Genomic DNA, 13,455 nt, shown 5'->3' on the forward strand with positions numbered 1-13,455 from the left:
TCTGGCCTGGCGTCTTGCGAAATTCTAGTCTGGGGGATCCCATTTGCCTCCCTGAATTCCCCCTGCAGTTTCAGCTGGGACTGGGATTCTTTACTTCCTTACCCTAGCTGGTCATGTAGCTTTCCTGTGCACCATTAAAAAGCAGGATGAAGTGTTTCCTGTCCTATTCTAGAGAGAGGGAGACCCATTCGGAAAACATTTTGGATACAATATAATTGGCTGATGTTGTTTAATGAGTGGTTGGATAGAAACGCCACATAAACTGTTAGGAGTTGAAGGTGTGTCATTAGAAATGAATTTGAATGCCTGTGTGCATGCACACAAATGTCTCCTAGAGAAGGAAACAGAACCTCAACTGTGTGTCATAGGTCCTATATTGCTAACAGCCAAGGGAGATTCTTTTGCTAAAGTTGCAAAGGTGAGTGTTTTTCAGGATAGGCGAATTTGAGCTCTATCTTGGCTGTTGTCATGAAGTTCCATGTTGCTGCCTTTTAGCAAAATAGTGAAGCCCTAATTGACCATGGCTTGGTTACAGCATTTCTCTCTAAATTTGTGCTAAAATCCTCGATTTGCTCTATGCCATTGATGTGCTAATAACTAAGACACTAGCATGCTGCATCTTGTTCTAAAATGGGTATATTCATTATTTTAATCTCTTGCATGCATGCCCTGTCTGATCTGGTGATGGGTGGGAGTTATTTGTAAACATTACTCTGTGTGTGTGTGTGTGTGTGTGTGTGTCTGTGTGTGTCTGTGTGTGTGTTCTGTGCCAGCTCCATCTTTTTCAACTCCTTTTTTTTCTTTCAATTAAGGAAACCAAGTGTGGTGAAACCTAGCATTTCAAGGTAACAGAGCCATGGGAACAATGTGGCTTTACACTGCAGTGGAGTACTTGTCTGTGTAGTGTCTCGTTACCATGAATTAATTGGACACTCATTCTAAGCAGAGTTCCAGAATGTCTGGACTAGGTCTGCTTTTAGGAGGAGCATATGTGGGACAAAAGGCCTGGAGATTCCCACTCAGAATAGACTCTATTCCGACGCCTGCTGTGGGAAACAGTGGTGTAATATACTAAGCGCTGCAGCTATTCACAGAGTAAATCACTAAACAAAATCTTTACTACAATAAGGTTTGACTAGTTGAGTTAATTGGCTTCGGCAGTTTGTAGAAGAAGAGAGCTGGAAAGCTGAGATTCCGCCTGCGTGTGCCTATGTTTTAACTTGCTTCTCTTTTAAAAACATAAAAGTATGTGACTGGCATTAGGACAACCCTGCTCTTCTCCGAACCCCAGCCTCCCCTCTCCTCTCAGTTCCAAACAGAGTGTGCTTAGACAGATTTGTTGGGTTAGTAAGAATGGCAACTCTTAGAGCGTGGCTTCAAAGCACTTTACGGACACACAATCCTTAGGACTCCACTATGTGAGTGGAGTGGGTATTATTATCATCACTCCCATTTTACGGACAGAGAAACTGAGTCACAGAGTGGGGAAGTGCCTTTTGCAAAGCCACAGAGAGCATCTGTGTTGGAGTTGAGATTAGAACTGAGAGAGCTTTCTCGAGGCTCCCCTGCTCTAACCAGTAGGCAGTACCATTTCCTATTTTGCAAAACAAGCGTGTGCAATTGAGCATGTAAATGTCCCTAGCATAGATGTTTCCATATGGAAAACTGCTTTGGTTGGGACCCAGTGTGCCTGACTAGTGTACTGAGAATAAGTCCTTCAACTACAGGGCCCAAGTCCCCTTTAGCTCAGGTGGGTAGGGGTCTGTGCTTTTGGAACAGGAGAATGAGTCCTATCCCTGCTGCTCCCTGGTGTGCAGTGTTGTGATGGTCAGGACGCCCTAGATGGCTGTGGATTTGTTACAATATGGTGTGGGATAGGACAGCTATGAGCTGTTACATAGAGTTCCACGTATCCTAGGGCCCAATATGCACATATAGCAGTAGCCACAGCAACAGGAGTAGTATCATCATAGATTCACTTCCATCTTCCCCAGGGCCCTGGCTTCTCTGCCTTCCTGTGATCTGGTGCTACTGATAGAAGAGGGGATTCCTGCTTGATTTCACTGCTTGGTATGCTGTGTGGCAGGCCAACTGGTAGGCCCCAGCAACCTTTAACGGGGTGGTGGTGTTAATGCTGAACCTCAGCGGAAAGTATGAGGAGGCAGCCTGTGTGTGCATGTAATGAGTGCCAGGCAGTTGGTGGCTCCCTCTCCCAAGTTAGGAGAGAGATGGATGGGGTCAGGTGTGTCTAATAAGACCCTGAGACTAGCACATGCTGATTTCCCTGCCATGATTAGAAGTTCCATTCATAGATTTTTACAGCCACTTGGGATAGCTTGTGTAATACAAAACCCAGTTAATAACAATCCCTTCCCAGAAAGGGCAGCCTTTCTCACAGGAGTGTGGGGGTTAGGTTCAGTGGCAGATTTAGAGTTAGTGGGGCCCTCTGCATAGCTTCATTTTCCTGCCCCCCCTCAGGACCCAGCCAAGAAAAAGAACATTCTCTCTTATCTCTTCCCCCCCACACCTCCGTTTTTTATTCTTTTTTTTTTCTTCATCCTCCTCCTATATTATAAGTAATAGGAAGTAAATGAAAATAAAGTGAGGTACCTTGATTGGGGTGGAGCTTAGGGTGCAGGAGGGGGTGAGGGATGAGGGTTCTGGGAGGGAGTTTGGGTGCAAGGTGCGGGCTCTGAGTTGGGGCAGGGGGTTGTGGTGTGGGAGGAGGAGTGAGTGGTGCAGGCTCTGGGCTGGGGTAGGGTGTTGGGGTGCAGGAGGGGGGCAGAGGGGCAATGCTTACCTCGGATGGTGTGGCTCCCAAAGTGACCGGTGCACACACCCTTCTGGCAGCGCCTCTTAGGCAGAGAGGGCAGGGGTTCTCTGCGTGTCGCTGCCCGCAGGCACCGCTCCCATTGGCTGCAGTTGCCAGAGTTGGCGCTCGGGGTGGGGGCAATGCACAGAGATACCCCCAGCCCAGGGGCTGCAGGGACATGCCAGCCACTTCCAGGAGCGGTGCGGAGGGAGGGAGGCAGAGTGGACAGAGAGCTGCCTTAGCCCTGCTGCTGGCACATCTCTGCGCACCCCATAGGGAGAAGGGAGCAGTAGGCCTCCGTGCACTGGCCAGGGCGGGGACAGCGTGTGGAGCCACCTGCCCCCCACCAGGGGCATACAGAGATGTTCCAGCAGCCATCCGTTTCCGGGAACGGTGCGGGGCCACCAGCCATGGCATGCAGGCAACCTACCTGCCTGAGCCCTGCTGTGCTACTGTCATAACATTTCTTCCCAGATCTGGATCTTAGCGTCCAAAATATGGGTGTTAGCATGAAAACCTCCAAGCTTAGTTACCAGCTTGGACCTGGTATCACTGCCATCAGCCAGGAATTATACAGTGCCTAGCTCACTGTGGTCTCCGCAAAACCTTCCCAGGGGACCCCAAGACCCAGATTCCTTGAGTCTCACCAAAAAGGGAAATAACCCACTTCCCTTCTCCCTCTTCCCCTCCAGGTGTTCCCTCCCTGGGTTCCTGGAGAGATATACAGTTTCAAGCTCCGTGAATCTAAACAAAGGGATTCCACCCTCCCTGCTTCAAGTCCTTGAAACACAAGTACCGAGAGATCTAACCTCTCTCCCCCCTCACCCAGAGGGTATGCAAAATCAGGCTTAGTAAATCTAACACAAAGAGATTTCCCCCCTCCCTTCGTTTCTTAGCCTTAACCAGTGAAAAACATTCAAACAGGTCTTAAAAAGAAAGCTTTATATAAAAAGAATGAAAAAGGACATAAAAGGGTCTCTGTATCTAGGTGACAATATACAGGGTCAATTGCTTAAAAGAAAAATGAATAAACAGCCTTATCCAAAAAGAATACACTCCAGCAACTACACACATGTAAATACAAAAAAAAAACAATATAAACCTATTGTTTTACTATCCTTGTACTTACAACTTGGAAACAGAAGATTAGAAAGCCTGGAGATTCCTGTGATCACTCTCAGAGCCGAGAAAGAGAACAGACTATGAACAAAGGACTCACACCCAAAACTTCCCTCCACCCAGATTTGAAAAAGTCTTGTTTCCTGATTGGTCCTCTGGTCAGGTGTTGTTTGTTACCCCTTTCCAGGTGAAAGAGACATTAACCCTTAGCTATCTGTTTATGACAGCTACTGCATTTTGGGGGGGGCCCTGTCATTGGGGGGCCCATGCCACTGCATGGTGTGTTTAATGGTAATTCCACTCACAGTTAGGTTTGTTCTTTTTCAGTATTAACTGACCCTCTTAGTTCCTGGATTATCCCAGCTCATGCCCATGGTATAAAATGGAATCTGCAGGAGTTAATCTGTTCCTGTCGGCTGTAAGCTTCTGGAGTAGAGGGTTACAGCTCGCATTTTAAGTTTGTGTCAGAGTTTGGAGGGAGAGTTGTGCAGCAGAGCAATCTGAGGACTGCGGAGAATAAAATTGCTCTCTAATCTAGAAAGACTTTGTTATTTCTATCACTCTCAGCTGGAATTTATTTTCGTATGTTTTGAATAAAAGCTAAGAATTTTCTAAACATATGGCTACAAGGCGATAAAACAGCCAGAGCTGGCCCCTTTCAGCTCATTCAGACTCACGGGGCTCGGGCTGCGGGGCTGTAAAACAGCAGCATAGACATTCAGGTTTGGGCTGTAGCCAGGGCTCTGGGACCTGGAAAGGGAAGGATCTCAGAGCCCAGGCTCCAGCCTGAGCCCAAACATCTATACTGCAGTTTTATAGCTCCATGAGCCTGAGTTGGCTGAAACGGGCCAGCCATGGATGTTTTATTGCAGTGTAGACATACTCCAAGAGGCTCCAAATGGGTATTCTGTGACAGGGGATAAAGCCTGGTGTGATGTTTAAAGCACAGAACTAGGTGGTGGGACTCCAGGGCTCTATTCTCAGCTCTGCTGCTGACTGTGTGACCTTGGGCAAGTCAGTTCCCTGCCCTGTGCCGCAGTTTCCCTATCTGTAAAATAGTGAGAATACCAGCGCTGAGGCAGCCCGGTTGAGAATTCCTTAGTGTTAGTAAAGTGCTTTGAGATCTGCAGAGTATTAGTTGCTTCTGACTTTGTGTTGCTTAATACATGAAGGTGGTTCTGGGCTTGGTCCCGACCAGAACTGGGCCATGCAGAGGAGCATGGACATTTTTGGAAAAAGCAAGCTAGAGTTCATCTTTTTTCAGCCTGCACAGACCAGATTCCAGCTGCTTGTGGAGGAGACTGGGTTTGAATTTAGGGCTCAGGCCCATGCTGGTGCTGCTGTTGGAGTTGGTTCTTCTAACTCTAGTTAAGTTGACCCTTCTTACATCTGGGCGCTGGCTTGTCCATCACCTTCCCCATGCAACTCAAGCTCCTCCCTCCCCCTCTACAGCTTACTACAGCATCCCTCTCACCTGCATCTCCAGCTCAGGCCCCCTCTCTCTCTCTGTGTCCTGACCAGGCTTCTCTCCCTTCTCTTCTGCCATCCCTCACTTTGTGCCTTCCTCCTCTACGCTCCAGGTAGGAGCTTCTCAGCTAATGCAAACTGAGTCCTCTGCCCATTTTTCTTTCAAATTCCACCTGTCACCCAGAAATCACATTCATGCCTTTGGCCTGTGAGCTCCAGGCAGGGACCTGGGTGTGTCTTTTGGCTTTCTGCATCACATTTTTCACCTGTTGTAAAGCAACAAATCCAGCATGGGATAAATAATGATCCCGGTACCAAGGATCTGTGGCCCCAACCAGGGAAAGATGGGAAGGGGCCACCCAGCCATGGACTCGCCCCACATCCCCACCATGCCAAGAGGGCGCTGTTTGGCAGGGCACTCACCATGGCAGTGGGATGCAGAGAAGTGGTGACAGGAGAGTCTACAGTGATGTGAATCTATGGAGAACAACACTTGTGGCAGCTCCCAGTGGGCTGCGTGGTGTGGAGAATGGGATGACTGGCCACACACCGAGATAGGTACCAGTTTCCAGTGACTGCTTGACTGTCTGCTGCAGGTGCAGGTTGGATGTGAAGGGGAGGCGGGCTGTCTCCAAGTCATGGAGCAGTCAAGAGAGCAGTCAGCACTGTTCACTCCTCCTTGTCCAATCATCGATACCACTGCCACCTTTGCAGCTTTGAGCTGAGGGCCACGCAGGGACTGTGCCGCTAATCTGTGCCCTGCCCCGGGTTACACGGAGAGACCTCCTCCATATTATCAAAACCAGTTTTCTCAGGCTTTGTGCACAGGGGCAGGATTTAGCTGTGTTGTTGTCTTGTGACTTGTGGAGCCCATGACTTTCCTGGGGCTGGAAGAAAGTTTCCTTGACATTTGTGGATGTTCCTGCAGGGCAGGTGGACCCGAGACTAACACATTTCACCGAGAACTTTGGGCGTCACCATCTGGCACAGCCTGGGAGGCTGCACAGTGACAGGTCAGGGAGACTGTGGACTGAATTTCTCACCTGGGAACTTTGACTCCTTTGTGTGGAATGAGCCTCCTCCCTTCTTTGAAGCTAAAATAAAAAGACTTTAAAATGAGTTCTTAAAGGTTGGCTTTGGGCCAGCAACCATTGCTCTCCCCTCTGGTGTGGCAGCACAAGCGTGGTTCGAGTAACTTCCAGGAAACAAAGAAAATCAGATCATGATTGGGGCCCAAAACTCCACCCCGGACACTTGACATTTCTCCACTCTACTTCCCTGACTCCTGCTCTTTTTCTCCACGAGCGTCCTGGGACTTCTCCTAAAAAATAGCCCTGCTACCCCGGCGGCCCCATTTGCTGCAAAGCTCCCGGACTGGCTGCTGTGAGGATGCTCCCTGGGCTCTCTCTTGGCTTACAGATCCCTGGGTTGACCGAGTGTAGCCATCCTAATTGGGTTGGTTTTATTTGTTCCTAACGAGCAGGTGAGTGATTATGCTTTTGACTGTTGCACAATAATTCTGAGGCTAAGGCAGGCTGTCTTGCCCTGTGTTTTCACAGCAGCAGCATCTGAACAAGCCTGCTGGAGAAGTATTGCTGCTTTAACGCTGGCTGACAGGGTAATGCTCTGCCCTCTTCACCCCTTTCATAACACTTCTTGCCATGTTGCTGTTCTCTGGTTTATTTGGCACTGGAGGAAAACAATAGTCCTTGTACATTTGCATAGCATGTTTCATGCAGAAGTATCCTGGAATGCTGTGTATGCAGAGATTGCTCACCCAGGGCTGAATGCAGCCACCCCTGGGGTGGAACATAGCTGGCGCTTTACAGCGCACACCAGCACTACACAAGGGGCTTTAGGGAGGAAATGGAAGGGAGTTTGGGGAACCTGTATGTAATTGCCCGTGTTGGAATTTGTCTAGGAAACCAGGGCTAGCTCCCTAACTCCCTAAAGCATGTCACAGGACAAACAGCCAGGACGTTGGCTTTATGGTACTTCTAGCGGGACAGCTCCTTCAGCCCCATGCATTACAGTTTGTGAGGTGCTGCCTTGTGTTTGCGGAGGAGGGCATCTCCATCCAGGGAGAAAGGCAATCAGAGGTGACAGTTTATTTTCCCCCAGCACACACACAAGAGAGTGGTGGTCACATATCCTGGTTGCCATGCAGTCTGAGTAGGGAATCTTCATTCCCACCTCCATGCTGCAGAATGGTAGCAGAGCCCCAGAGCATCTGCACATTCAGAGCTGCAGTAGCCCCTGAGGAAAGAGCTGGGGTCTACCAGCCCTGCCCCTGCTCCCTTCTTGTCCCTCTTCTGCCCTCATCCAGTCCCTCTTTCCTAGGGCACAGGCAGGGTGTCCCTGGAGCCAGCAAAGGGACCTTTTGTCTAGCTCCTGGCCCCCGTCTCCAGCATAATGACCTACAATGCTGCTGCAGATCTCATGGACCTCCATGGCCTGCTTAGTGCTATGAAATGGTGGCTGCCCCCGCTAGCTCGTTTGCTTTGGCTGAGTGTGTCTGTCGCTGCCACGTTACTTTTGAAGCCTTCTCTTTTTCACTTCCCCAGCCAGTCTCGATTAGAACACCAGGCCCTGCTGGCTTCAACCAAGGAGCAGATGTGACCCAAGAAATGAGATAGCAGCTGGGGATGAAGATGACACTTGGTCTAATCAAACAACTTCTCACATTATAACTCTGTGAGGTGGGAGACGTGTGAGCCAAAGGCAAGTCGGTGCTCAGAGCGCCTGCTGAGACACACCGCTAGCAAGCCATCTGTAATGAGCTGACCATGCCACTCAACACACGGCAAGACACGCTCAGTCCAGAGCTGTTTTTAATCCTTTTAACTGCAGAGAAGGACCAGATGGCTGAGAGCTGGGCCAGGTACCTGGAAAATAAGATGGTTACTGTCAAGCAAGGGCGACCTGGCAGAGGAGGCCCTGTTGTACCAGACCTGGAGACGCTCCTGCCCACCATGGCAGAGGAGATTTTTTCACATTAGACATGTAAGGGTGCATGTTGCCCACAAGACTGTAGATGTTACCAGGCTCCTGGAGGAAGAGTAGTTATTGTACTAGACCTACATAAAGACATCTCTGCTTTCTCTTTTGGAGCTCAGGCTGTCCAAGAGCCAGATTCTGCCCTCACTTATGCTGGGGCAGCCCCACTCATTTTAGCAAGAGAGCTTTTGGTTTTTTCCACTTTTTCTTATTCTTAATCAAAAGTTTTTGTGCTGGTGGAAGGTGCTGGACTGATAGCCCTGACAACTGAAGTCCTCTGTTAATACGTAAAATAGGTACAGCCCCCGGAGTGGTGATCCACACTACCCCCATGCTGGGTCCCATCTACATGCTTCACTCATGCATTCCGGAGGTCTCAGAGTGTTACAGACACTAATGGATTTGCAAAGCCTTCTTACCCCCAGGAAAGCAAATAAATGTTGTTAGCCCCTTGTGACTGATAAGGAGACTGAAACATTGAGAGGGGAAGTGATTTGCCTTCCAAAGTCAGTCAGTCAATGGTAAACATGAAAACAGAATCTGAAGTCCTGACATCCAGTCCACTGATCTAACCATTAGACAGCGCTGTCATGTATATCTCTGGCTTCTTGCATCCATTATAGCCCTCTAATGCCCCATCGCTCTCCCAAGGGGTCTGTGTTCTGTGAGGGTGGACAGGTTTTACCCTGACAAGGGACCAGGATTTTATATAGCTGATACATTTTTAAGCCTCCTCTGCACTAAGTTGCACAGGAGAAAACCAGTGTCAGTGTTTGGGAGCTACTTTGCTGTGCTTTATGATGCAGATTACACTGGCTTGGAGGAATTACTACTGCTCTTGTTCTGATTTAGGGCTTGTGGGGCAAATGCCGGCTATGGAGCTTGACAATGTGGGCTGTACATTTAATACAAAGGTGCTGCCTGGTGATAATCCAGGACTCTGCATACAATGTCCCACCTTGGCAGTGGGGATGTAGATGAAGTATTGTATTCTGGGACCTGTGCTCTCCATGGGAGATGAGGGTGGCTGCAGCCTGCTGCAGCCCAGCCACAAGTAGCTGGGAAATGGCTGATGTAGCTGTTGATTGGACACACCCTAGCAAGGGGGAGCAATACGCAGTCAAAAGTAGCAGGGGCGTGAGTACCGGGAGATGATGTGGCAGCCAGTGAGGGTCTAACCCTGGAGACAGATTGCTGCTCCAGTAACGGGTTTTCTTCCTGTTCTTGTCATTATGATTTCCAGTCCCTCCAGTGGTGGAACCAACTTCTCAGGACGTCCGCCAGGGCATGGGCCGCAGCGTCACCCTGCGGTGCACCATGCTGAAGGGGAGCCCCATGAAGGTAGCCACAGCCGTCTGGCGCTTCAATGGGAACCTCTTGACACTGCCCCCCACAGAGCAGCAGGACTATTCAGAGCTGATGCTGGACAGCGTGAACCGGGAGACCAGTGGTAGCTACGAGTGCAGCATCTCCAACGATGTGGGGGTCTCCACCTGCCTCTTCCATGTGTCTGGTAAGTCTCACAAATTGCCTCCTCCTTATTATGTTTTTAATTGACTTGCTTACAATGAGTTTGGGCTGGCAAGCCCTGGAGACAGACACCCTCTCTCCGTAGAGCGGGTATAGTATAAACAAGCTGCTGCCATGCCCTCTCCCCACCAGGGTGCTTCAGTTGTGTTCCAGGAGGACTCCCTCTAGGGCTGAGTAGGGAGCTCGGCATCCACGGCTCATGCAGTCCTTGGTGCCTCTGCTGCCACTGCCTAGATGGGGGCTAGTTAGTGCCAATTGGTTTGGTGCATTTTTGTAATGTGAACACTTGCTCTAAAGGAACAGGAGTGACACACACCAAATTCATTTCACATAGGCCACTGTACAGCTGTCTATTGGTATCCATTCTCAGCTACAGACAGCCTGAATGTTGACCAAGCAGGCGTGTAAGACTCAGCATCCCATCACCAGCCCTGGAAGACCTCCAGTCCCTTCTTTTAAAACAAAATTCTTCTTTTAGTGCGTATCCTTCTGGTTTCCCCCAATCTTTGTGCAGCAACATCTGCTTGGATAAAAACTAGGCAGGGTCTGATGCTGTTGCCCAGTGGATTTGCTGCTGGGATTTGTGCAAATCCAGCATGTACAGTGAGTGAAATCCTTTCCAACTCCATGAGCAGCAAAAAGGGCAGCGGCGCTTGAGCTCAAACCAAATGTCTGACCCAGCCACTTCTGCTGATCGTTAAAGCAGTTTTTCCCTTGACCTGAGGTTTGACTTGGGCCCCAATTTCTACAGAGGTAGATTATACCCCATCTGGCGGCAGATTAAGTATTTGTACAGACAAGCCCTTACTCCCTCGGTGTTGGGGTGTGTGTGGTGGCAGGGAGCGGTTGGAAGGTTGGTGGGATCTATTTCATTTCACACCTTCCACTTAGTCATTTCTCAGGCACTGGTACCATGCTGGCCTTAGTCTTTTCCCTTGATACACTCCCGGAACATCCTATTTTGACCAACTACAGTGACTCCTCCCCTATCCCTTCAGACCTCTGTGCATTTGTGTGGCATTAGGTTTCTTTCTGTAACTTACGCCACTTTCCTCACTAACCAGCAGCCAGCACTTATGCCATCACTGCGAAATGAAATCCATTGTGCTCTGTCAAACCGAGCTCTGACTCTAGCAAGCTTACTCATTCCTAGTGGACTTGGAAATGCTTCCAGTACATGGATTCCTTCCTGGAGTTGGTAATTCATGGATTAATGCCATTTAGTTTGTGGTGCTCAGTCCCATGAGACAGGATCCCCTTAGCAGCCAGCGTGTTCCTTCTGCTCCAGCCTTTCTCAAGAGCCAGGGCATAGCTTTCCAGTGCTAGCTTTCGGATTCCATGCTCTTCTGCCCATTCTTATGACCAAACATCTACAGGTCAAGGGAAAACCTCGGCACTCATATAGCCACATGAAACTTTTGAATTCTTTCTTAGCACATATATCTGAGAGGAAGGATAGCCCAGCAATTAGGGCATGAGTCTGGGACTTGGGCCACTTGGGGGGGGGGGGGGCTATTCTCTGCTCTGCCACAGACTTCTAGCATGACCTTGGGCAAATCACTTAGCCTCTCTGTGCTTCAGTTCCCCATCTGTAAAATGAGGATAATAGTACTGTTCTACTTTACAAGGTGTTGTGATTCATTTAAAGATTGTGAGGTGCTCAGATATGGGGGCCATGTAAATACCTAAAATGGATGGGTGTATGGGGGTGTTAGCTTCTTCAACAGATAAGAAATTAATTTGTTACAAAGTTTTACAGGCACAAGGTGACTTGTAGGCTGTCTCGCACCGATTCCACACACACCTTACTAGCAGCACTGCCATCATACTCCTAATGTCTCGTCAGTGCTAATCCACTCTCCAGCTTCACCTACATATAAGGTCCAATAATATGATTTGAATGTGTAACAGTCTGGTTCTCTTTTCACCCCAAAACAGTTGGAAAAAAGTCCAGCAACAGTTCAACTTTCCAAAAGTGAAGTTTTAAAAGTATCCGATATGCCATAGTCATTATTAAAGGGCTTCTTCCCCCCCCCCTTGCTGCCACTTCCATCTCAGAGTCAATTAATAAGGAATTAATGTTATGCAAGATGGTAATTACCATCATTTTGGAATCCATTATGAAATGACTTCTACAGTCAATACAACTTGAATAAGCAGTAATTAATCTCGGAGGTGGTTCTGAACTTCTTGCTTGTGCAAAAATTTGTCGATAAAAATAATAAGAAAAAAAGACTTGGACATTAACATTCATATTCTCCCTCAGAGTTCACAGAAAACAAACCCTAATATATGGAGATATACCTATCTCATAGAACTGGAAGGGACCTTGAAAGGTCATCAAGTCCAGCCCCCTGCCTTCACTAGCAGGACCAAGTACTGATTTTTGCTCCAGATCCCTAAGTGACCCCCTCAAGGATTGAATTTACAACCCTGGGTTTAGTAGGCCAATGCTCAAGCCACTGAGCTATCCCTCCCCCAGATCCAAATCCTGAATCCTTCTAAGCCTGATTACATCTCCACAGAATGAGGGGGCCTATGCTTCGAGTGGAAAGTGACAGGAGTGTGTTCTGCCAATGGGAGTGGTTGAGGGTGATGATATTTATGCTCTGCACTCCAGCAATCCATGCTATTTAGAGATGGCCCCAGTCTGGGAAATTCACATCTGCATCTGGACTCCCCCAAGTCCAGGGAGAGTTCTGATTCAAGTCCATCTCTTGCCTTGCCCCCTTTCACTCTTGGGGACAGATTTTGAGCTCAGTCACAACAGTGTAAATCTGAAGCTACTCTATTAAGCCAGGCGCAGCGATTCTATTAACATGTTTATCAATGACCTGGAAGAAAATGTAAAATCATCATTGAAAAAGTTTGCAGATGACACACAAAATGAGGGACTGGTAAATAATGAAGAGGACAGGTCACTGATTCAGAGTCTTCTGGATAGCATGGTAACCTGGGTGCAAGCGAACAATGTGTGTTTTAATGTGGCTAACTGTAAATGTCTACATCTAGGAACAAAGAATGTAGGGCGTCCTTAGAGGATGGGGTAATCTGTCCTGGGAAGCAATGACCCTAAATTGATTTGGGGGTTGTGGTGGATAATCAACTGAATGCAAGCTCCTGGTGCAACACTGTGGTCAAAAGAATAAATGCAATCTTGGGATACACAAACAGGGGGATCTCGAATAGGAGAAGAGTGGTTATTTTAACTCTCTATTTGGCACAGATGCAACCACTGCTGGAATACTGTGTTCAGTTCTGGTGCCCACAATTCAAGAAGGAAGTTGATAAATTGGAGTGGCTTCAAAGAAGAGCCATGAGAATGATTTAAAGGATTCAAAAACGTGCCTCCTAGTGATAGACTCAAGGAGCTCTATCTATTTAACTTAGCAAAGAGAAGGTTAGGGTTTATGAATACCTACATGCGGAACAGATGTTTAACAATGGGCTGTTCGGTCTAACAGAGAAAAGTGTAAAATGATCTAATGGCTGGAAGTTGAAGCTAGACAAACTCAGACTGGAAATAAGGT

At 48.3% G+C, this 13,455-nt stretch overlaps 1 protein-coding gene across 2 annotated transcripts in view; it reads left to right on the forward strand.

The window, feature by feature from the left end:
- The window catches only part of MDGA1 (MAM domain containing glycosylphosphatidylinositol anchor 1), a 198,261-nt gene that overhangs the window by 120,353 nt on the left and 64,453 nt on the right, over positions 1-13,455 (forward strand). For both annotated transcript variants that reach the window (XM_050948668.1, XM_050948669.1), the window contains exon 9: positions 9,639-9,908. In XM_050948668.1, coding sequence (XP_050804625.1) covers positions 9,639-9,908 — 270 coding nt within the window. The remainder of the gene's footprint in view (positions 1-9,638; positions 9,909-13,455) is intronic.

The sequence above is a fragment of the Gopherus flavomarginatus genome, chromosome 4, assembly GCF_025201925.1.
Source record: "Gopherus flavomarginatus isolate rGopFla2 chromosome 4, rGopFla2.mat.asm, whole genome shotgun sequence".
Taxonomy (NCBI): Eukaryota; Metazoa; Chordata; order Testudines; family Testudinidae; genus Gopherus; species Gopherus flavomarginatus.